We start from the raw sequence: 25,349 nt of genomic DNA, 5'->3' as shown, positions 1-25,349 counted from the left end.
CCCGCACCCCGAACCCCTCCTGCACCCCAACTCCCTGCCCTGAGCCCCCTGCCGTACCCTTCCTGCACCCCAACCCTCTGCCCGAACCCCCCGCCACACCCTGCACCCCAACCCCGAGCCCCCGCCACACCCTGCACCCCAACCTCCTGCCCTGAGCCACCTCCTGCACTCCTCACCACTCCCTGCACCACTTCCCTGAGACCCCTCCCACACTGTGCACCCTCTCCTACACCCCAATCCCCTTCCTTGAGCCCCCCCCGCACTCCATGCCCCAACCCCTTGCCCTGAGCCCCTTCCTGCACACCGCAGCCCCTCCCAAACCCCAACCCTACATTCATGGCCCTGCAAGCAATTTCCCCACCCCGATGTGGCCCTCAGGCCAAAAAATTTGCCCTCCCCTGTGTTAGTGGCTTCTTATTTTTGCTAAGAAAAGTCTATGGGGAACAAGTATTTGCATATAGTACCTCTTCATAGGTGGAGGTTGGTGGTGTTGCAAATAGCATTGCAGCTATTTTGCTTTGGTACCATGGCATTTCAGCAAATGCGTAACACCTGGAGCAAAAGCAAAAAGGTTTTATATATTTCACATGTCTCCTTTATTTTGAGGTTCATACTTTTTGGGAGTTGAAGAACCCCCAAATATCAAAGTTTGTCATCCTGCCAAGAACCCACAATTGTGAATAACTGCAATGATATTATTTGGTCTTTGAATGAGTAATCACAATAAGATACTTAAATTAAAAATAAATTGAAACAATTGTTGTAGAAGACGTAACCACTCGGCTAAAGAAGTTTAGCGCCTCCATTGCTGCTAATCGCTACTGCATAATAAAGATAAAAACCCAACTTTTAGCACAAAGTTTACAATATAGCCTATAGCTTGATTTTACTGAGAAAAATCAAGTAGTTAAAGCTATCACTCCATCCAGATCCAGACTTATGGCTTTTACTACAGTAATTTAACCATATACTGTATGCATTTGTGCATTTGAAAATTTTTGTAATAACCATATAAAACTGAATGTCAGCCTGACCTAAACATTAGCTTGCTCCTCTTGATTACTTAATTAAAAAAAACCCAAAACAATAGTACTCTTGAGAGCCTATATGTTCTACAGCCATGAGTACAGGACTACGAGTCAAACTCCTGAGTTCTAATCCTGGCTCCGCCAGTTGATTAAGTCCCTGTTCCTTACCTCACTTTCCCTATTTGCAGAATGGAAATAGTCATTACTTGCCCATGGGGAAGTTGTAACAATTAACATTTGTAAAGTGTTTTAAACATGTAAAGTGCAGCATATGTAATATTGATAATGTTTGTAACACCATATTCCAGAAACACATCTGACACGATTAGCCTTGATTTGTTAAGAAAACAATGTTTGAAATTCCTCATATGAACATGCAGCCTGATTTCTGGGGGAGGGGGAGGCGGAGGGAACAGGTGTGGTTAAAGGTCTAGAAACTTATTTAAGCCTGAGTGTTGGAAAGTAGACACCCAAATGGGGTACAGTAGCAAAGCCTTGGTAGAATGCTGTTGGCAAACATTTGTGATGCCAGTGCAGGATGAAAGAGAAGGGGAGTGAGAGGAAGGAACTGATTCAATAATTTACTGAGATTTTTAATCCCAATGAGATAGGAATGTAGGGACTCCCAATTCTCAGAACAAAAATGATACAATTCGGCAGTACTTCACTACCCAAGTAGTGACACACAATTCCCTCTTCTCAGCTTTTCCCTACAGTTTTCCTGGGTCAGCTGAGTCGGGCTCAGGGGGCTCACGCTGGGCAATCCCTACCACTTCTAGATGTCTGAATGACAAGAGGCTGCCTCAGAGCTGGCCTGTAGGCTCCCCCAGAGTGCTGGGTGGCAACAGTTGCTGCCTCCGCTCCCAGAAAAATAAGTTCTCAGACTACTCCAGGAAGTCACACTACTTTGGAGCTAGTGGTGCAGACAGGCTGTAACTTAGGAAAGGCAAGCAGGGAAAGATCATAAAAAACTTAGGATGGAAAGCCGGAGCTTGTTAGGTTCCCAAGGGAGACCAGAAATAAGCCTTTGCAAGGAACAATTGGTGGGCTTGGCACTGATTCTACAAATCCCTTCTTATCTTCTTCACTTTCATCATCTTCTGTGGGTACGTCTACACAGAAAAATAAAAAAACAAACCCAAGACTCAGGAGCCTGGGTCAACTGACTCAGGTTTGTGGGGCTCATGCGGTGGGACTAAAAATAGCACTGTAGATGTTCCTGTTCAGGCTGGAGCCTGGACTTTGAGACACTGTAACAGGGGTGGATCTCAGATCCCAGTCTCCCACTCCAGCAGAAATGTCTATACTGGTATTTTTAGTTCAGTAGCGTGAGCCTAAGTCAGCTGACCCAGGCTGTGACTCACTGTCGCTGGTGGGTTTTTTCACTGTAGACATACTATGGCATTCTAAAGATTTCTTGTACAATGCTGAAGTGGCTTTGGGCTCTCTGACAGATCTAGAAAAAGGAGGAGGAAGCGCTGCATCTGGACTCAAAACATGCCACAAGCTTTCAATATTGTGTGAGAACATTTCAGAAAAAGCACTGACAATGGGAATGGGGAAAGGGAGCCCCCATGTGGCTATACAGGTCACAGCTGGCCCAGATTTTTCTGGTAGAATGGATTTTTTCTGTCTCCTGTGTTTCTCAGGCTAGCTCTCTCTCTCTCTCTCTCCTTCACAGCTTCTCTCTCATATGCTTTCCTCTGACTGATGCATCTAGTGTACACACACTCACTGACAGAGAAAAGGTGCCAGGCGTCCAGCCAAGGTGCTTCTGCACAACATGTGGTGTTTGTACTAAAGTTAAATTCCCAGCTCTTCACCTCCCATTCATCAATGATGGGCAGTGACAATCAGATTGATTCTCATTCCTTCTACATTTTCAGACTCATATTAATGCTAAAATAAATAAAAATTCAGAGAGTACTTAAAAATGTAATAGCATATTTAGATAGCATGACAATGTACGTTTTTTGTTTCAGAATATCAATCCGTCCTATCTGCCCTCACACCAATCTTCGCAAGCACCTTAATTCATAGCATACATTTAAATTTTAAATTCTGTCTCTTTTGAAGTCAACGGCAAAAGGCACTATGAGTTTGACACTCCCAACACCTCTGAGGCAGACACTCAGAAACACTCTATTAATAGTGTCCTCAATTTCTGGTGCCTGCTGTGAAAATAAACTGAAGTCTGCAACTTATTCTTCTGCATTCCAATGAACTAGAACTAAAACAAGGTCACTGAGCAGTTAGTTTCACCTTCTGAGTTATATTAAAACTTGGATGGCCAGAGTCTTTCAAATAACTCAGGACAACTTTCAAAAGATTTTCATGAGTGGATTTAGCTGCTCTACACATTTCTGCAAGTCATTTAACATTGCTCAAACATTTTATATTCCACCTACAAATAGAAGTGCTAGAGGCTTTTCTTTTTTGTCACAAGCTAACTCTGGTTTGAAGAAATTATCAGTCTTACCAAATGCCCATAAGGTGAATTGAGGTAGCATCTTTAGGATTCAGTTCAATGGCTTTCTAGCAAAAAAAAAAAAGAGGAGATGTAAAAGATTGTTTCACCAGATCTGGCTTAAGAACACCAACAAATGCACCCATAGTTGTCTCCTTCTATTTCATCGGTGTGAAATGCAAACAACCGCAGGGAGGTACAGTATTTGGTATTCGCAATCTAATCTGAGCTCCTTATCTTTATGTCTAAAAAGCCTTTTTTTCAAGAGTTTGATCATGTCAGTATGTTCAGGTTTTGATACAGCTTCTGACAGCAAGTAAAATCATGTGATGCCTCAGCAGGTCTTTATTGTGCTGTATTTTCTCCAATATTTGTCCTTCAGTAGCTACAATCTCCACTGAAAGAGCCCATGATGACACTCAGCAGCCAAAGACCATTCTAAGATGATATACTCACTTTGCAATAGCAAAGGTCAAGCCTATATATACACTCTACTAGTTTCAGAAGCTCATATAGGGTTCAACAGTCCTCACCTTCCATTTAGAGATTTTTTTATCTTACTGGAAAGCAACTGAAGAACACAATACCCACAGCTACACAAAGATATATTTTTCATGTGACCTGCATACTTGTCTGCTAGCACTCAGGTCATGACCCACAGCCCCAGGGCATCTCAGGCACCCAGAGTTACAGGAAAGGCGGTGACACAACCCCTCGCTGGTCTGGATTGCATCCCAGAACGTGACAGACATCACTGGGTGCCTCTGGAAGATGAACAGTAAGAACTTGCTGCAACTTTTAGAAAGAAGTGGCGTACTAGCACATGCTTCTGACAGCAGCATACACAGTAACTGATTTGAGGGAGCAGGATACAGATAGCTGGCAGACTACACTACTTTGGGCGTGGAGGTTTTACAACTATCTGAACACAAGGAGGGATCTTAGCCTGCTCCCTGCATACAGGCTGGCATTGAAAGATGCTTCTTATGGCCTTACCTCCTCTCCTAGCCCAAGTGCAACAAGCAGGTAAGACTAGCCTTTAATTAACCAACTGAAAACATTCTCTGTGCCAAGGCTCTGATGCAATTTACTGCAGGACTGTATTTTATCACTTCTCATTGCATGTGCATATGAGCCACTGAGAAAGTTATTAAGGGGACGCAGGCAAAAGAGGAGTTGATTAAGTTTCAATTGCTGGGCTAATTTTGCCCTCATTTATCTATTTTTTTTAACCCACACTGACACTTCTGGTGCCTGAGGATCAGTTTGCAGGTTGCTGAGAAAACTGGTATGACTGGAAGATCAGACACAGAATTGCAATTGTCCACCCCAGAAAACAGCTGGTGACCCACCCTTCTGGGGGCTGTTACCCAGCATGTGAAAACCATTGTTCTAAAATGAAATATATTGACACTATCATACTAAAAATGCTTATTTACAATACCTGGAAGTGTTCCTTGATAACATACGCGTTTGCAATTTTAGTCTTGATTCCTTCAAAATCTCCAACATCACTGATGCAGATTGCATACCACTAAATTCAAAACAAAACAGGTCATTAAAAGAATATTTAATAGCGCTAATTAAAATACAATTATTGTCACCAAGTGATCAGAACAATATTACTCACATTTTAAAAAAAAGTATTTATTAAAAAGTGTTGATTAATTAGCACTATTGGTTGCTTATGAGAACTGTAATTATAATGGATAATTTTAATGGTGTGAAGAACATTCCCTCATCACAGCTGACCACAGTCATGGGAGGAGCCAGGGCCTCACTATCACTAATTTGCACTGCAGCAACACTGATTGTACTTAGTTACTCCTCTCCTAACGTCTGGGTCTGGGCTACTGAGGAGAGAAGAGGAACAGGAGAAGAAAAGGAGGGCAGACCCAGGAACCCTTGGAATTTGCAGCAGAGTCACTACCATGGCACAGAGGCAACAGAATGGATCTGTGATGCACTTTCCAGGCTGATAAAAGAGGGAATAGTTCAGGCATCAAGACCTCTGACCAATCATCTGCCTCTGTGGTCCTGTAGACAGAGCTAACCAACAGTCATTTTCTGCATATGAGAGTTTGATTTAATCTGCAAGAATCCAAGTGCTGGTCCTCTTAGAAAGCGGTCATCAAATTCTCCTGGGTCTCAACTGAAAAACTAACAAATTGTGCATTGAAGAAAGCAGCATACAAGTTTGCCAGATAACCTTATAGCTGTAAAGGTTACAGCAAAATCACAGTCACTCCTGTTTCTACTGACAGATGTCAGGATAGTGGATAGCAACATTTCAATTAAATTACTTTGACTGGCTCACCTTGTGTACTGCAAAATTTGACTCATTTTTCTCCAGTGCCTTCTTTGCATATTCAAGAGCTTCATAAACCAGTTGCTTTTTCTCCTCTGCAGAGGTGCTACTGAGTTGGGCTAGATCACGTGAGGCCCGTGCTAGACGCCATAGTATCTCCGCATCCTCACTAGTTATAAACATAACAGAAATATTAATTATTAAAACTTGTCTTGTCTACAAAGCAAGTGCAGGTCTAAAATCAATCACTTACTACACCGCTCAGCTTAGCACTAAGGTAATATTGTACTACGTGCAATTCTAAACCACATGCAATGAAAAGCTGAGATCTCAGTCACAAATACGAGATCTCAGTCACAGCAGATTTGCTGAAGAAACTTTGGCAACACTTTTGATCTGTGAAGCAATAATCCTATTGGTGCCATAGGAAGCAGCTTTTCTTTTTTTTTGAATTGATGCAAAATTCACATATACCACCTTTAAGCTAAAGAGACAGGAAGGAAAATAAAGAAACCAACATTTACTTCTGACCTAAACTATTTATTTTCCAATATTCAGTTGGTTTCAGCAGCGAATGCAGTATTATGTATCAACCATATTGCTATAGGTTTTGTACTATAAGCACTTGCAAAAGTTCAAAATAAAAATGTTTCAGAGCTTCATTAAAAACTCTCAGTGGAAAGACTGTGTCAAATAAACAGTCTCCTACTTTGTTAGAACTCAAAACACTGCAGCCCTGGACAAGTGAAACTGACTAAAACCAAGAGTGAAAACAACAAATACAAAGAATGAAAATTAAAGTTGGATTTTTTTTCATTTTTATTCTAAGAGCCTGGTACTTATATAGCTCCATGCGCTGCACATACAACCTTTAAAACCTGCTCACCTCAGAATAGCAGTATTTACCTTTCTTATAACTACTCAGATTCAACCTATGCACTTTAATTACAGTAGTATGTACTTAACGGTTTAAGTAAACAAATATACAATCTGTACAATTATCTTTAAAACCTAACATAACCTGTTCCTTGCTGGCCTTCCCTTTTCCTAACTCAGGCCATCCAAAATGTAGCTGTCAAGATTATCCTCCATTCTGACCACATTACCCCACCTACCTGAGTATCTACTCTAGCTTCCGCTGTTCTTTGTATCAGCTTTGCAATTAGATGCTATGCTTTCAAAAGCTTCCAAAAGTCCACTCTGCCTATGTCTTCTCTTATGCCCACCCACCCATCCCCTTCTACTCTCTACTGTCACTGTGCACTTCATCTCAAACTGTTCTCCATCTCCTTTACCCACTAGCCTTTGTGCTGTCTTTCATGCTGCCTCAAATTCTTATAACACTCCCCTCACCTCCTTCATGCCATTCATCCCTTTCTTTAAAAAGATTCTTAAAAACCTGTTCCAGGAAGCATTCAGACTTAGTATCACTCATTACTTTGGATTGCTGTGTTGCATTGTACAGGCTGTGACTTTAGACTATAAATTGCTTGAAGAGAACTCTATTATGTTAGACACCATGCACTTATTGTGAAGTGTCCTGTTCACTGGTGATACTATACAAATAATAGTGCACACTGATTATGTGATTCTTGTTCGCTTTCTAATTGTGCTCATTGTTGTGCATGCTCCTGACTTCTCTGAAGCCCCAGTTTTCCAAAGGTCTAAAGTCCCCCCACCCCAATACATAATATGACCATTTTTAAGAAATTAGAAAATTATATGGGAAAAAAACCTGTTTCAACCCCAGTGACAACTGGTCACTTCACACTTATTTCCTGATGTTGATACTTGCACACGTCAAAGAGGTCAAAAGCAAAGTGAGAGCGAATGTTACAGATCAGTTTTTATACATATAAGGAGTTAATAGTTATCTTAGTAACTGCTACAAGTCAACCTCCTGACGACACCCTAGTAGATAAATACCCAGAAGAAATATTTTAAACACACAAAAGAAACCTACCAGAAACCTTTGAAGACATATTACATTATAATAAATAATAATTCATACCTATTATTGTTCTTATTCAGCTACTCTCCAAATCTATCATTATTTCCCTACAATTGAACAGCACTGCAGGCAGTAACAGACTCTTCTTAAGCATGTGACCTCACAATGAGCCTGCTCATTTAATAGTGGGTTCCTAGTTAACTTCAGTGAGCACTGGATACAATGGGAGCATGTGATAATATAAAAGGTGGGAAACAGCACAGATTGAAAATATAACAAAATTTATAAGAGAAGGAACATACAATAATTTAAGAACAAGACAGATGTCCTGTTCAGCTTATTCAACCAACTCTGATGCAACCTTCATAGTTTCCTGGAATGCCAGCCATATTCTGTGAAACATCAAATTGGGACTATGTAAAAGTATAGGTGATGTCTTTAATGAGAAAAAGATGTGTACCTTTTATTTTTGTAAATTTCTTAATCACTCTCTAAAAACAGAATTCTGGCACCGATTCTGCTACTCTGAGTATGGAGAGTAATGATTCCCCTTATAGGTATTACCAATAACTAAATAGGAAAAATCCTCTCTAGCACAGCAAAATGACAAACGTTAGAAAGGCTTTATTAGTTACTTTCAATTTAAAGTGCTATGTCACCTGACTGCATATACCCAGATTTGTGTTGTGCCATTGGTGTTGATTGCATTTTACAAAGATAACAGTATCAATGAGTTTGTTAGTTAAATACAATTCCTCTGTTTTGATACGCTGCCTGAAGTTTTCTATTTTGAACTCTAAGATTAAATAACAATTTATGAACGTTTCAAAAGTCAGCGATTATTGTGAGACTGTGGGTAGAGAAGCCGAATCTAGAAATAGGAATGCTGGGTGTCAAAAAACAGGCAGTTTCTAACACATTGTCAAACAAATGATAGTTAAGTTTAGAACCTCAATACAAAATGTTTTTCTGGCAAGGTATTAAATATGGCATTACTAATCTGTTTACTGGATAGTTCTGCTCTAGGTACTGACCTAGTTTAGGACTAAGTGACTCAATCTCCAAGCTGTTCCTATATTTTTTGTGCATTCCCCCTAAGAGAATTTTCAGCTTCCTTATGACTTGGTGTTTCTCTGTGACCACTCCTTTCCCCTTTCTGATGGGGTGGAAACAACCCAGCCCAGCTCCTAAGGTTCCTCCATAAAGCCCCTGGGGTACATCTAATCCACAAGAAAGAGATGGCTGGCCAGCCACCCCTTCCCCTGAAGGAGGGCATTCTGAAGAAAAACCTCAGAGGGTTCTCTGCTTTTTCCTTTAAACAGTCTTGTCCCAGCCTGCACAATGTTGTTTTCTTTTTGTCCAACTAAGACATATGGGCAGGAGCAATACTCTCTGTGGTCAAGAACCCCTTCCTTGGCAGAAGCGAAATAAAAGTAAGAAGAAAAGAGCTGATGAGCAGTACAGTGAAAAAGAGCAGGAATGCTCCTACAGAGTTGGGAGAATTTTTGTCTCAATACATGAAGTTTGGGCTCTTTCCCTCATTTAATAATACATAAATACTGGTTGTCTTCTCCCACTCCTCTTGATTCCATTAGCGAATTCTAAGTGTTCCTCTCTCCCCCATTAGCGAAATCTTCCCCCTCTCCCACCCACCTCTTTTCTTTGCATGGCTCCTTTCTCCCTGCATGGGCCACTTTGTTCCACCTCCTCTCAGGTCCCAGCCTCTCCGCTTCTCCCCCACCCTTGCACAAAAGAACAGATGGTCCTACCACTCTGCTTTCTATCACTTTCTTCTCTTACTGAAAAAGAGCAAAAGGTTCAAAGGCTGCTCTGTTCCCTGTACTTCTGTTACAGGAGCTGGGATGCTTGAACCACTCACCACTCTGTTCTCTTCTTTCTTTCTCCCTCCCTCCCCTCCAGCAAAGGAGTCAGAACCTCCCAGAACCGACTCAGTCCACTCATGCTGGCAAAATTTCTATTTGTCTATGGCCAGCAGGTTATTCAAACCCTGTCTGTGTGTTTTGTACAGTAGCAAACACACTGTCAGCTCTGTAACACAGTGACCTCTCTCCCCCCATCCCCTCCAAGCCCACAGAGACACCATTCAGTTGCTAGGGGGATTAGGATGAAGCAATACTACTGCTCTCTGTCCCACATCTCTACTAGGATACTTGCACATTAGGGTCTGTATTTAACCTTCTAACATATACTAGGGAAAGCAGGAGGAGTGTCCACCAACTTCCTTATAAGAACATTATTCTCAGGGACCGTGTACTAATGGAAAAAGCCATCAGAGTGCTAACCCTCTGCTGCCCAAACTGAGCCCGACTACGAATCAGGTCCTTCCTTCTACATTGAAAGGGAAGAAAATTCAGGAGATTTTCTCTCTTACTGCAAAAAGGTGCAAGCTGGGTGCTCAGTGCTATCATACTTACTGTATTAGTTAACAAACTGATAAAGGATCGCTTCATAAATTTTAAGTCACAATAATGTGGGGATATTTAATACAGTTAAATACCTGTTTTTGTGCTGGGTCAGCAATTGATAGAGCTTTTCAGTTTCTCCACTCCCATACAGGTAGTCTGCTTGCTCTATGATTTCCTCAACTTCAAAAGGGGTGGGGATGGTGGAAAGAGAAGACAAAAAGATTAATAAATACGATAGCCTACCAGATAAGCAACAATATATTTCAAAGTACAACAATACAACTTGCTGTTAGCCAAAGTACCCTGAAACACAAAAAAATCAGTACAAAAAAAATCAGCACTAAAGACGGGGTCAAACAACTATTTCCTAAAAAATATCAAGTGTCTCCAATTTCAAATTGGCTACCTATATACTAACTTTTAGCAGCCATGGGATATAGAATTGTACCAGCTTTGTTTATTTTCAATGAACAACTTCTGGGAACAGAAACAACATTAAAAAAATATTACTCTATGAAACTATAAAACAGCCCTTAGCAACAGACAGTGTTAGAAGTGTAACAGATCTTAGAATGTTAGTCTGATGACCTCACAATGGCAGAACAGAATGTGTTTGGTTTAATTTCCGGTGACGAATAAGGACTTGTCTACAGTGCAATTAAAAACCCACGGCTGGCCTCGGTCAGCTGACTTGGGCTCACAGGGCTCAGGCCAAGGGTCAGCTTAATTGAAGTGTAGACATTTGGCTCAGGCTGGAGCTTGAGCTCTGGAACCCGAACATCTACACCGCAGTTAAACAGCCTGTTAGCCCAAGCCTCACAAGCCTGAATCAGTTGACCCAGGCTAGCCAAGGATGTCCAGACACAGTGTAGACATATCCTAAGTGATCGGAACATGGAGCGTGTGGGAGGCCAGGGACTGAAATACAGCAAGACAAAGTGGACGAATGCAGTAAGGGTCACTTAGTATTGGACTGATCCTTCAATGTATTATCTTCATAATTTGTTGCAGGGTGACTTATGTTTTCAGTCTTAAATCATTGTCTTGTATAAAACCAGCAGCACATATAAATAATTCAAAAGTATTAAGATACGTCCGTGATATAATGCTTTTTAAAATATTGTAGGTTCTGGCAATCAGAGATAAGGGCTCCACAGTTCAGTTAATCAAAGTACCACTGTAACATGCATGAGGCCACAGACAATGAAACTGGAGAAAATGTTATTAAATGAACCCAAACTGGGCTTTTCAGCCCAGCTTGCCACTTTATCGAAGTTTTGCTGAATTAAGCCCTTAGCAGTTGCACAAGCACCTGGTTTTTAAAACTAGAGTGTTAAATTTTTGGTTTTAATACCACATTTCCCCCCCCCCCCCACAGAGCTCTTCCAGGTTTACTTTGTAGGTTCCTAAATAGGTTTAGCACAGCCTGCATTCCCAGTAACGGCAAGTCCCCCATTCTATATCATAATAAATACCTAGCTCTTATATATGAAGATATAGGTCTTTGTCTGGTCATTCTTATTATTTATCATCCCGCACAAAGCAAATACATGACGTTAGTGTTTTTGAAACAGGAACAAAAAGTGTCACAGGTTCGATTTAAGTAAAAAAGATAAATATATTAAAAATGAATATACTTCCACATTGTCAACCTGGAAAGTTAGGAGCTGTACCATTCTCCAGGATTCTTTCCATATTTTGGCCACCAGAGTTGTTTAATTCAATTTTGCTCATAATATTAAGGAGTTTAATATTTACTAAATATCTTAAAAGGTGACAATTTTAATTTGTGTTTTCTCTTCAACGGTGTTGCTATCCCAAATAATAAGTTTAACATTTTTCTTTTTCCCCATATTAATTCTGTATCATAACCTTCCAAAGTTTAAATTTCTGATAATGGAAATGGTGGGATAAGACTCATTCACATCACAGAATAATTATGCGAATAAAACATAGTTGTGTTCCACAAACTGAGATACAAACATGGTGCAGGTTTCTACCATGATCATAAATAAAAGACATGAAAGAATGTGAGTAGCTTGCCTAGGTTCCTCTTCCTAATTAAAAACAAGGTGTTCCATCTGATAATTCTATTTTTGCCATAGGTTTGTTATATTTTGATTTAATCATTTTTTTTAAAAGAATGACCACATCCAACCATTGTTGGATTTTTAAATTGTTGCTAGAAGGAAACTTCACCCTGGTCAAAGGCCTTCCCAGTATCTAGACTGCCTAGCTCTCTTCTTCTTAATTCTTCAATTATGCTTATTATTCTACTAAAGTCTTCCATGTGACTAAGCCTCTTCTGATCCAAATATACAAATTTAGGGCCTTTGATTCTACCAAAAACATTTGCATAGATGTATAACTTTAAGATATGAATACTCTATTGAAGTTGATGAAAATACTCAAAATTAACCATTGTGTTTTACAGGATTAGCCACAATTACTTTCTCAATCCTTAAAACTGCAGTGTTTATGAAAGTTTTATAATCCTGTTTTAACAAGAGACCTGTGATCTACAAGAGTCAAGCCTTCACTGAATCTTGATTTGGTTTGAAAGACAGTCAGCCTGTACCTAAATTAAACTGTGGAGATTTTTCTTTTTCAATTTTGTAGCTGAATACTTTCATAAGTAAAGGGTCATCTGGGTCTAGAATGCACAATATTTTGGTGCAAAACCACCCACTCCAGGTGCTTTCCTCAAGTGAACATGTTATATAGCTTTGGAGACTTCGTTTCCCCCACTCCCACCCCAGCTCCAATTTGTCTATGTAAAGTGTAAGTAGGTTTCTTAGCTACATGCTTTTATTTCTGTTATAGGTACCTAGTATTTATATGGCCATAGCAACTGATAAAATAATGAAGTATCTTAATCTGGATCCATTATTAATTTCCCAGATTTATCCCATAGTTTGTATTTACAGCTTGAGTGCTGCTCTTAATGTAGCCACTAAGGCACTTTTCTGTTTTTACCTCCATTCATACATGTGCTTTATGAAATTAATTTTTTTGGCTTTTCAAAGGCTAATTACCTATGTTCTTGTCTAGTACTTAAATGTCCATTTCCTTATTTTCAATTTTTATGTGAATATTCTATTATTTGATCCATTGGTGTTCATCTCTTTGAAGAGTTTTGAATATTCACTTATAAAATTTTTCAAATTTTTTGTTCTGTGAGAGAAAGGCTGTCAAGAGTCTACTCTGTCAAACCTCAGACCTAGCTATGAACTAAATTGTATGATGAGCATCCTCTCCAACATCTTTCACTGGCAACAAGTATTCATTTAAGGAGACACTGTCAAAAACTTCAGGGCTTATTTTCATTCTTCCATTGTTTGCACTGCCCTTATTAGATGCTTAAAAATAACATTTCTTTTGTTTCTTCCTTGACCATTGGTAAATATTGTTTGTACTTTTTATTAATAAAGGAAGGCATAAGTTAACATAGCAAATGATTACTGACTTTTGTTCAAGAGTTTTTATAGGGATATCAGCACATTTCTGTGAATAATTTGTGTTAAATTAGTTTCCCCTCTGATGGGAGAAGTCAGATTCTACAGTAGTAATAAAATATTTTACAGAAAATATTTAATAAAATAAAAACACATTTAAGTAACATAGAAATACTTGCTTGGTATTAATAATGTACGCTTGTTTGTTTTTCAATCATGTATTAGTTTCTAAAACAGAAAATCAAAGGAGGTAGGCCTTACAACGTTATTTGCTGTTATGTGGATTTTACAATACACTGATTGCTTGTAATTGCTTTTTTTTTTTGGCTATCAAATAATATTTTCCAGTTTATTTCTCTTATTGCATATTAACATTCAAGACAACTTACTGTGCCCAATTTGTAGAGATATGGAGAATAAAATGGCTAGTCGCGATACAAATACAACATTCTGGCTCCTTAATTTTGACTGTTAGACGTTCACAGGTTTACAGAACAAGAATATTTCTATAAAATATGAATCAGATGCAGCACAAACTTGTTAAACTAAAACTGCAGTTAGGAATTATGACTGAATTAACTATGGTCTTTACCTATTTCAAAGTACTGAGATGCTCTCAGGATCTCAGAACTTGCCTTACCCTTGCAGAAGGGCTAGATTATGACCTAATAAAGTACTGCAGATTGTACCTTTCTTGGGCAAAAGTTTATTTTTGACAATATTTATTTAAGTGTCCGTGGGTAGCCCTGGGGTAAAACCTAATGGAAATGTTTTGATTTCTTTGATAAGAAATGGCTTGCTTCAGCCAGACAGCCTTCTGATTCCTCTTCTAGTAACATGGGCCCCTTAATACAGCTCCTGTTGTTCCTTTAGCTGTTGCTTTCTTGCCACTTCTCTTCAGAATTCAATGACATTTTCACCACATATAAAGAATATCTAAGTCCAGTATTTTAGGTATAAATGTAATAATGAAGAGGGCATCAAAGCCAAAAGCAATCTTAAGCATACAAGTTTAAAAATCGATACGTTTTCCATGGTTTCTTGTTGTTTCTCCAGAAGCTTTAGGTTTCCATTAGGCCGACAGTGATGACATTTTTCTCTCAAATTTCATTGTTTTCAATACTTACCACTCAGTTCAGTACTACTGAAGTAAATGACTACTTATTTTAGGTTTGCTGGAAACTCTCTCTTCATCTCCACAGCTGTCAGTACATGCTTACCAGATTTAATATGTTGATTGAAATTTCAAAAGCGATGCTGTCAAGTCAAATCTTTTCTAAAAAGTTTTTCTTCCCTCTGTTAAACACCATCTTCTATTCCTTCATGAATTTTGAGCAATTCTCATCTGGCTTGGTGTCTGCTAACTTGCCCTAAGAGCTCTGATCACTTGATTTTTCCTGCTTTGCTTTAGTTGTGTACAGAAGGTTGTCAGTAGGTTCTTTTATAATGTGCTCAGAGCTATAATAGTCTTTAAAAATGACATCAGCCACTTTTTTCAATCCAGTACTCTGTAATTATTAAAAGAGTGAAGCCTAACACAAATATAGCTTAAATGGAGGCAAAAATAAATATATGCCAAATATTTCTAGTTATTTCTAAAACCTTGTGGAAAATGAAGCTCTGAAGAGTGGAATCTACTGAAGCAACAACCAGTCCATGGACCAGTGCCAGTCCCTGAGATCTCCCTGACACAGTTTAGGAAGGCAGCAAGCCGGTCTTTGGTATCAAAAAGGTTGAGAAACACTACACTAAAGGACGCAGCACTTAGGCAAAACGCTCACCTCAATACCTGGGAGAAGACAAAGGAGTATGAAGAGGGAGGATCATTGTTTCTACTGCAGTGAGCACAATGTTTATTTCTTCTGCAAGAATCCTCATTTGGAGCTTATTTGAAAAAAAAAAAGATGTATAAAATTTCCAAGAAATTCAGCAGCCTGGGAAGCATTTAGAGAGCTAGCATCGTACTGATTTAATTTTTATCAGAATAATATGTGTAAACATTACTTAAAACGAGGCTTTAGACTGAATCTTTGAGGTTTTACTATATTTCCAAAGATTCCAGCACTTACATTTCAGACCAAAACATTTTGCTCCATTTCTAGCTAAAATCATGAGCCCAATGCTGCTGACATAAGCTAGGATGTGGATTTCCACTAGTACCAATAAAAACTAAAATTCTAATTCTGCAGCTGAATCAAGGATTAATAGCTGTATTCTGAATCCCAAATTCAACTTTATCTCCCAACAAAGACTTCAAAGGAACAGCATCTGTGTCACAAGCTTATCTTATCCACACAGCAAAGTTTTGGCTATGCTCCTAGTGATATTTCTGAGAAGTGAGCCATGCTAAACAAGAACTTCACTATTGATTGAGTTCAAAGGTAGCCTACAGCTGAACAGATTGTATAAAAATAGCCTATAGTGGAGATATTGGAAAGCCTTACATAAAATGCTTCTCACAAAGTTTTGGTACTGTAAAGAAGTGCCAAGTCTGCATCTGAATGACCTCAGGACATTTGAATTCATAGAGCTTTACCTTTGAGGCTAGCATGAACCACAGCAGAGTGAGAAATAGAGCGGTAAGCTTCATAACTCAAATAAGACACTGCTGAGAGTGCAAGCCCTCTTCTGAAAAGAGTTAATTTTCCAAACACCTGAAAAGAAAAATAAGGCAAGTTTATAATTTTTGACAAAGCTGCTCTGCAACCCTCTGGAGCAGCCGTTACCTTCCAACCTTATGTGCACAAGAGGCTCTCAGAAGTTACAGAATAACAATAATGGGAACTGTTTTAAGGTTTCAACTTCAAGATTTCGGTTTTTACTGTGCAAACAGGAAACTGGGCTTTGGGAATTGATTCATTATAACACTTTGGAACATGAACCTAGTACTATTAACATGAAGAAAGAATTAAAAAACAAAAAGTAACTGACTATGTTTAATTGTGCGAAGAATACAAGACAAAACAAGAAGCAAGAATATACAAGTTGTTTGGTAAAAACTGAATTTAGAATATGCTCTGATGAGTAAACAACTTTGAAAAAAGTCAAAAAGTGTCATGTTTTAATTTCATAACGATAAAGGCTGAGTCAAACTATGAGTTATTTTCCTCCTGCTTCAAGTGTAATTGGAAACTTTGCAGGTAGCCTAATACTTTTGCCTGAAACCCACAAATATAATTGGCTTGGAAGGATCTCTTCATCTCTTAATTGATTTGATGCTCAAATTGTATTCAGACTCTCTTTGTTAATTTTGTCAATTTGCTAAAGCAAAAACCTGCTCATTACCAGACTTGTATTTGAGAATGTCATGGTTTGTGTGTTTTAAGTCACCAAAAATTTAAGTGAGAACTTGACTTGCTATTTATGCTACAACAAACATACACCAATCCAAGGTCTGGTCTACACTAGAGTTAAGTCAACGCAAGGCATCTTACGTCAACCTAACTGTGAAAGTGTCTACACCTAAATTTCGCTCCCGCCAACGTAACTGCCCCGCTACGCTGTCTTAATAACTTCACTTCCACAGGCATCATAGAGTCAAGGTCGATGTAGTTACGCCAATGCAGTGTAGACACTGTGTTGCTTATGTCAACTGTTACTGGCTTTCAGGAGCTATACCACAATGCCCCACACTGACAGTACTATCGATACAAGTGTTCCTGGTTAGGACATGCACTGTTAATGAAAGGAGTGAAGCGCAGACACACACAAGTGATGTAATTACTACGGCAGCTGTATGCCAGTGTAAGTTAGGTTGACATAATTTTGCAGTGTACACATGGCCTAAGTCAAGCAACCCTTAAAACATTATTACTTTTGTAGACCATAAACCCAGCTATTTTAGAAGTCAGAATGTCATCCGTAGGCACCAATAATTCCTATTTATTTCTTCACATTCCTTTCTACATGGCTCATCAATTTAGCATTCAGTTGCCACACATGAAAAAATGAAACCTTAAACAGTGACAGGGAAGCAGATTATTTTCCCCCGCGGCCATGACACTAAAAGTAGAAGCTTCAGGCAAGGGAAACAAGGGCATCAAGAAAACACTCACTGCCCACCCATAGTGAACCAGGAACCAAGTGTAGTACAATTCAGAAAAAACAAGCCATGTGTAACCTGTTTGGGATTGTCTGTATGGACAGAAGGCATCTAAGAAGTGGGTCACATCAGGCATTGCTTTAGCCATGAGCTCCACAGATGTGTTTCGGGCTGATGCTAGTAAGGGCAACGTCTGGGCAGCAGGCGTCCTGACATGTTGCAGTGCTACAGTTAGCAGTGTTTGAGGAAAGGGATACCTGGGGCAGGTTAGTGTTTGTCTTCAGCCCTGTCGCTAATAGGTCTTCACCTGACCTGCACATTCTAGAACAGCGACTGGACAGGGATCAATGGCAGCGCGGCCCGACCCCCTCCACCCAGGCAGGGGGATGAGAGAGGGTGCGAGGCTCGAGTGCGCCCAACCCCGCGGGCCGCAGGTTTACACCGGGAAGGGGTGGGGGCGGGGCTCCTGGAGGGGAAAGACCGGGGCGGTGGACAGGAGGCTTCAATGGCAGGGAGACGGGCCCCTGGAACAGTCTCTCTCCGGCGGGCGTGACAGGCTGGGGCAGCGGCCCGGCCGGGGCGCTGGCCTGTGACTGTCTCGGCGGAGAGGGGCGGGAAAGGGTCCCCAGAGTGCGTCTCCCACGCGGGGCTCAATCTCCACCTCTCCCGCCTGCCCCCCCACCTGCGCCTGCCGCCACCAGCCGCGTCTCAGGCCTCCAGCCTCCGACAGGAGCCGCTTCCCCGCCCAGGCGGCGCCTCGGCGCAAAGGCCTCAGGATAATAACCGCTGTCGCCATGATGCTCCACCCCGTGCTTGACCCAACGCGCCCGCATCCTGGGGAACCCAGTGAGAGCGTCCGACCGGAAACGGTCCGCTGGCAACAATGTCCGGGCCATACGGGGCCGCGGCTCCCTATTTCGACAGGATGCGGTCAGCCCCGATAGTGTCCGAGTAGGACACATGACCTCGCTCTTTCCGTTCCGCCCGCTGGGTTCTTTCCCCCATTCTTTAGAGGGAAGCGTCGTTGGGGGCGAGGCTCAAGTAGGGCCTCTGAAGTAGCAGAGTTGGGAGGGGTGGGGGGAATTGTGATCACGTGGCCTCATCCGCCTCTGGTCGAAACGAACATCCCCGCTCGGGAATTTCATGGCTGCCCCGGGGCGTATCTCGCGCATGCTCCGCTGCGCCCGTTTGAGGGTGGAGCGGTAGGCGGGCGGGCTCGGGGGCGGAGCGTAGGGCCGGGAGCCTGTAGGGGGGCCTGTGTTATTGCTCCGCTTTCTGGCTCTAGCCGCTTCCTTCCTTGGTTCCGGGGCTTGGACCCTCAGCGCTGATCGGTGAGTGAGGCAGCGGCCCGCGGGGCCTCGCCGGGCTGGGCGGCGGTGAGCGAGGCTAGGGCAGTGGGCCGCCGTGGTCTGGTGATGGGGAAGGGGGCGGATCGAGGGCACGCGGCCCGGGGGATGGGGTGCGCTGGGCGGGCGGCGGCGGGTGAGGCGGGGCCAGAGCGGGCGGTTGCGGGGAGCGGAGGAGGCAGTTAAGTGGGCGGGGCAGTTGAAGAGTGGGGACGCAGGTGTGGGGAGGGGAGGGCGCTGCCCACTGCAAACCCCTTTGCTGCGTCGGGACCCACCTGTGTAAATAACGGAGTTAACTCCTTGCTTACGTTACCTGGAGGGTCCCTACTCCCCCACGGCGTAGGCCGAGCCTTTGCAGGCTGTACCTCCTGCAGAGGAGGGCTGCCTGCCTGCCTGCGGGTAAAGTGCACAGGGTGGCTGCTACTGCAGCTTAAATATTTTCCAGAAGTTGCTTTATTAAGTCTTTTCACATCCCAGGTAAGTAAATACTATTGTTATTTCACAGTTAGGGAAACTAAGGCACAGACGTTAAGTGATTAGCACAAAGTGATCACATGACTTACCATAAGTGGGTTGCAGAACCAAAAGTAAAGCCTAGGAGTGATGGCTCTGTTGTGTGTTTTAATTGGAATGTGAGGTAGTGGTTACAAGAATAATACAGATTAGCATAGTGTGTTTTAACCTGTTGTCATTTGTGGGCCCCAAAAAAATTTCAAATGGAGGTGTGGACCCCTTTGGAAATCTTAGACAGTCTGCGGACCCCAGGTTGAAAACCACCGTTCTATGGTAACAGCAGCCTTTCGTGGACTTGTTACGCATACTCTGCGGACCCTGTGGGGTCTGTGGATCACAGGTTGAAAACAACTGGATTAGTGTACCAGCTTGTATTGTAAAATATAGACTAAGGGTTTTGACCAGCTTCCTTTTTTAAAGGACATACCTACAATGTGAAGCTGTGTGGAACTAACTTGTGTGAACCTTAAGGAGGCAACTGGCATTATGCTTGTTCCTTGGGTAGTTGCTTAAAACCGGTTTCATTTACTTAAATTGTAAGTATTAGCCTATGTAGAAATGTAATACTATTCCTCTAATGTGTTTTTCCAAAACTGTTCCCGTAGAGCTGGTTGAAGAAGGACAAAATACCTTGTGATAACTTTCATGAAAAACTGTATCCCTTTTTGATGGGGGCGGGGGGAGAGGGAAATCTCTGTTTGTTTGTTTGTTTGTTTTTAGACCAGCTCCATATCTTGGTGCTGTTGAAGGCAGAACTCTGTTCACACATTTGTCAGTCTTTAGGTTTCCAACAGAGGGTGTAGGAAAAAGCTGGATATTTGTAACGCCAACCAATTTTTGAAGTACTTGGACTTCAAAATCATACTATCTAAACTCATCAAATGTAGTCAGTAACAAGGATCTGGAAAAATCTAGATGCCAAAATTCATAAAACATGACCAAAACTCATCCTGAAGCTTGCTCTTCAAGCTTCAATTCTGAATCCATGATTTGTACCAGCTGCATAGACGGTTATGGTCAAAATTTTCAGAGCATCCATTGACTTCTCAAAATTGATTCGGACTTAGCTTGGCACAAAAATCTTTTAAAAACCCATATCTTTGGCTCTAAGTAGCTTCTGATGCTGTTGAATTAAGCATTTTAAGGGCATGTGTCAGGATGCATGGGACTTCCCAGATTTCTCTGAGGACAGGCACTGGCTACATTTGTCAGTAGAAAGAAAAGGAGGACTTGTGTCACCTTAGAGACTAACAAATTTATTTGAGCATAAGCTTTCGTGAGCTACAGCTCACTTCATTTGTCAGTAGGTGACTATTTAGGGGTGGTGTCCAAATATTTGGCTAGATCTAGTTGAAACAAGTTGGGTTTTTAGACTTCCAGTAAACTCAGTCTGACGCGCTGAATCTGACACTGGCTCAATACATTGTCATCTAATGGATATTTCAGTAAAACAGAACATCATGTTCTTATCTTACTGTTCAGAACAACAATTGCTAAAAGTGACAAGTTTTTAGAGAATGAAAATGTAATCTTTCTAGGATTACTGTTGAAATTGCCTGAACTTTGTTTTGATTCAGGTTTTTTTTAAAAGGTAAAATTACATAAACTCACACTGGTTTTGATGCGCTCTGTTTCAGCTGAGTAGAAAAATACTCAGTGTGTAGCTGTCTAGGTTGAAATGTAATCATAGGTAAGCAACAGACTTGTAGAAGTAATGTAGCATATGGCATGGTCTTATTGCAGCCTTGGTATACATATCACTTCATGTTACACTGTTTACGGATCCCAAAAATCTTTGATTGTGGAGTAATTATGAAAGAAATTCAACTATCCTCGAATCCCCAATTAATCTTCCCCCAGGTAAACCATTTTCATACAACAGAACCTTGCAGCAACTGGATGTGTGCATTCACGTGCTGCCTAACTGTGTTTATCAGTAATTCTGGGTGAATTGGCCAGCTGTTCCTATGGAGAGTGGCATTAGTAATGCTTGAAGCAATGCATTTGAGGATGCTCATAAATCTTGGAGAGTCACGGAGGCGTGGGGCACAGGTCACTTGCAGGCTGGTGGGTCTGTCTATATAGTAAGATAAGCGTTATGACTAAGGCTACGATTTAATCCAAGAGTATTTTTCATAAAAGTCATGGATGGGTCACGGGCAAAAAACAAAAAATCATGGCCCCATGACCTGTCCATTACTTTACTAAAAATACTCATGATCGAATCTTGTGGGGTACGAGGGGGAGGAGGGGTGTTGCAGGGGAAAGCAAGGGGTCTGCTGTGTGGAGAGCCCCGGGAGGCCACTGCCGCTCTGGTCTCTGCTGGGGGTGGGGGAGGCGCGTAACCCCCGGGGACAGCCATGTTGGCAGCTCCTCGGGCTGTCCCCGGGGTCGCCAGAGCAGTGGCCGGTGCGGCTGGCTGTGAGACTGTCCAAGCAGCTGGCTACAGAGCTGCTCTAGCAGTGGCCGGTGTAGCTGTCCCTAGGGCCACCTGAGCATCTGGCTCCAAGGCCAGCTGCTTGGACGACCCTGTGGTCAGCAACACTGACTGCTGTATTAGTCATGGAGATCACAGGAAGTCATGGAATTCACAACTTCCGTGACAGACACGGAGCCCTAGTTATCACCTTTTTCTAGGAAGACAACCATGTGGCATCCTACACTGATGGCAAGGGTGATGTGTGGCTAGCTGCCATGGTAACTAGGCAAGTATTTGTGTGTACAGGGTGGATGAAAATCAGTGATTTAGAAAAATTAAAATTCAGATTTTTTTAATTAAAATTAAATGCAGTTTGTTTTTAAAAATAAACGTATTTGAAATTGACAGCCTATGTTAAGACTTGCACTTATAATCAGAGCTTAGATTTGTTGGAGCTGTCCAGAGCAGAGCTCTGGTACATATTTTCAACCCCTCCAGAGTTTTTATAGGATGTTGTAGGGGCAGGGAGGGTGTTCTGGGAAATACTCTGAGAATTTAAGCCCTGTTTATAATCTAATGAAAACATTTAAATTAAACTCATAGTATTTAGTATATGTTTGCTGCCATCCTTTAAAGAAACTTAAAACTCTGACCTGATGGTGGTCACCTGGAACCAGAATTTGTTGAAATGCTAAATTAGCTTTTGGCAGCAGTAGCCTCTACTTCAGGTGCAGATGGAATTTTTTTTTCAGTTGAGTTTATTAAACTAGCTCAGTTCAATGGGTAGTTCAGACTTAAATTGGGAATTAGAAAAAGCAGGAAAGCTTGTTTTCCTTTTCCAGTCTATGAATAAAAATCAAGTTTGAGAGGATCAGATTTAGAAGTTCTGAAATCTTGAAAGATACTGCCCAGAAACAACAGTTCAGTTCACCAACTGCAGATAATACTTTTCTTGTTTAATAAATCAGTTAGTTTTAAATGGAAAACATGTTTTGATGAGCTTTTGATAAACTTTTTTTCTTGTGTTTCCAGAACATTTAAGGTAGTTGTGTTTAATTTTTGCCCCTTTTTTAATTGAATTTGATTTTCCATCCAAGCAGTTTGACTCAAATCACAAGTAAAAATGTATCTATTATAACTCTTATTTAATAAGAAATATCATTCAACATTTTTAACAAAATGAAAAATTAAGAATCTGAATACATGTAAATTGAGCTATATAATTGCTTAATTAAGCATATAAGTAATTGATTGTAAATACTTTGTTGTTAAAATTACTTTCCTAAACAAATTGTCACCAATTGGTATGAGAGACTATGGACAGCAATCAGGTGTCTTGGCTCACTAATTTATATAGTGACACCAGCTCTTGGTGCTTTATGAATGAAGATGATCCTTGCTCCCAAAATCTTAGACAAATATCAGCGATGATACAAGAAAAATGTAATATGAGTAGTTTAGGTTTGGCACACATTTTGTTAGTTCCAGGTTTTTTATGACAGTTTTGATATATAACTGGATTTTTAGTTGAGGAGATAAGAGAAACTGTATAGCTAACATATCTAGTCGGAAATTGGAAGACGTTGTGTAAATAAATTTGCCTTATTTTTAGTTGCAATGAATTTTTAGTCACCATGAATAAAAAAGGTATCTTTTTACATTTCTAAAAAGCATTTTCTTCTCTGTCTCTTTTGACCAGCCATTTTGTCATTTTTCAGAGTAACAGCCGTGTTAGTCTGTATTCGCAAAAAGAAAAGGAGTACTTGTGGCACCTTAGAGACTAACCAATTTATTTGAGCATAAGTGAGCTGTAGCTCACGAAAGCTTATGCTCAAATAAATTGGTTAGTCTCTAAGGTGCCACAAGTACTCCATTTTGTCATTGTCAGATCCCTCTTCCTTCAGCTGTTTCCCTTTGCAGTCCTAACTTACCTTTTGGATGCCCCTCTGCCTGACATCATACTGCACTCCTTCCCATGTACCCCAAAGTGGTATTTCTCAGAGTCTGTTCCCAAATTCATTCTGGATTAGTTTGTCCTCCTGTCTGTTCAACCTTTCTTTAGCCAAGTAGTTCTTTGAATTTGCAATCCCTTCATTTTCCGCATGCCTTTCTATTGTCCAGGGCAGGGCAGGGAGTTTTAGGATGCTTCTTGACTCCATTCTAATGTTTACTGTCCATGTCAAAAAGATGTTAGCCTTGTGGCATGCTAACTGTCGGCTGTGTCTCTTGAGTTTCAAAAAAAGGAGCTCATACAATAGATCCACGCTCAGAAATATGATTGTGATGGACTGTACCCCATGTTCAGCATTTTTACAAGATGATAAATATTGTACAAAGTATGCTTTGTGAGGTATCATTTGAAAACTCATAATCTACTGAATGTTGTTGTCCTGTTAAAATATGTGTATCAGCATTGTACGTAAAGTTATAAGATTCTACTGTTTAACATTGCTATAATATGCTCCAAGTTTAAGAAAACCAGGCCCAGACCAGTTTTTCAGAGACAAAAACACTGGTGCTCCTGCCAGATATCAGCATAATCAGATGAACTATAATGGACTATCACCTAGGTAAGCAGCTGTTCTTTGGCAGGAAGGTGGGTGTGAGCAAGAACTTTACATGTTGACAATGGAACAGCTGGGAGTTTCCATGCAAATAGACTGGCTGTTGCCTGAACCTCAGCTGGAGATAATCCTCCAAGAGGGTAGACGGGTATAAGAACGAGAAATAATGGCCTTCAAATCAACTCTCTACCCCCATCTCTACTCACTGCCCCGTAGTGCTTGAAAGTCAAAGGAAGCATCATTGAACTGGGCGAGGGGTCCTGGCAGGGAGGCTTTTCATGCAGTACAGACTGCTGTAAGCATATGGTGAGATAAAGCCTTTGCTTTGAATCCATTTAGCTTGCTAAGTTAGGTGTTAGTTTTCATATTTTTATTTGTAACCAATTCTGACTTTGCTTGTAGTCACTTAAAATCTATCTTTTTGCAACTTGTTTTAACTAAACCAGTATGTGTTTAGATTGAAATGTTGGGGAACCTCCATTTGATATAAAAAGATTTGTGTATATCATTTTCCATCGGTGAAATGGCCAGATATGATGTCTGCCTGGGTTCCCTCGTTTGTGTATCATGAGAAGCATGTAGGAGGTCTGTGTGGTGGGTTCATGGGGGATGAGTTTGTAGAGTTTCTCTAGGTGGTGTTTGGGGAAGGATTTGATGATACCACAATTTACCCAGGAAATTAAGGATATGGGACTGTCTTTGAGTTCTTTATAGTAGGTGGTATTGGAGAGTTGTCGGTTGGGCTTGTTAACGTAGTTGTCGCTGTTGAGGACTACTCTGGCATCACCACAGTCTGCTGATTTGATATCTGGTGGTTAGATTTCAGGGAC

The 25,349-nt window shown here is 41.0% G+C and overlaps 2 protein-coding genes across 5 annotated transcripts in view; one reads left to right on the top strand and one right to left on the bottom strand.

The window, feature by feature from the left end:
* The window catches only part of RMDN1 (regulator of microtubule dynamics 1), a 30,502-nt gene extending 11,957 nt beyond the window's left edge, over positions 1–18,545 (bottom strand). The window contains exons 1-7 of one of the 2 annotated variants that reach the window (XM_074943010.1): positions 18,360–18,544; positions 16,172–16,289; positions 10,273–10,360; positions 5,813–5,972; positions 4,940–5,029; positions 3,508–3,563; positions 465–552 (exon numbers count right to left, since the gene is read on the bottom strand). In XM_074943010.1, the coding sequence (XP_074799111.1) occupies positions 465–552; positions 3,508–3,563; positions 4,940–5,029; positions 5,813–5,972; positions 10,273–10,360; positions 16,172–16,289; positions 18,360–18,473 (714 nt within the window). In that variant the 5' untranslated portion in view covers positions 18,474–18,544. Of the gene's footprint in view, positions 1–464; positions 553–3,507; positions 3,564–4,939; positions 5,030–5,812; positions 5,973–10,272; positions 10,361–16,171; positions 16,290–18,359 lie in introns of both variants that reach the window. The other variant, XM_074943011.1, reaches the window with a different exon arrangement.
* Positions 18,546–18,889: 344 nt separating this feature from the next.
* CPNE3 (copine 3) overlaps positions 18,890–25,349 on the top strand; it is a 64,723-nt gene continuing 58,263 nt past the window's right edge. Inside the window, exon 1 of one of the 3 annotated variants that reach the window (XM_074944146.1) lies at positions 18,890–19,008. The gene's annotated coding sequence lies outside the window, so the exon portion shown is untranslated. Of the gene's footprint in view, positions 19,009–19,337; positions 19,501–25,349 lie in introns of those variants that run through there. The other 2 variants (XM_074944145.1, XM_074944147.1) reach the window with 2 other exon arrangements.

This window comes from Natator depressus, chromosome 2 (assembly GCF_965152275.1).
Source record: "Natator depressus isolate rNatDep1 chromosome 2, rNatDep2.hap1, whole genome shotgun sequence".
NCBI lineage: Eukaryota > Metazoa > Chordata > Testudines > Cheloniidae > Natator > Natator depressus.
The sequence above is the reverse complement of the archived record's forward strand: the minus strand, read 5'-3'. Positions and strand labels throughout refer to the sequence as shown.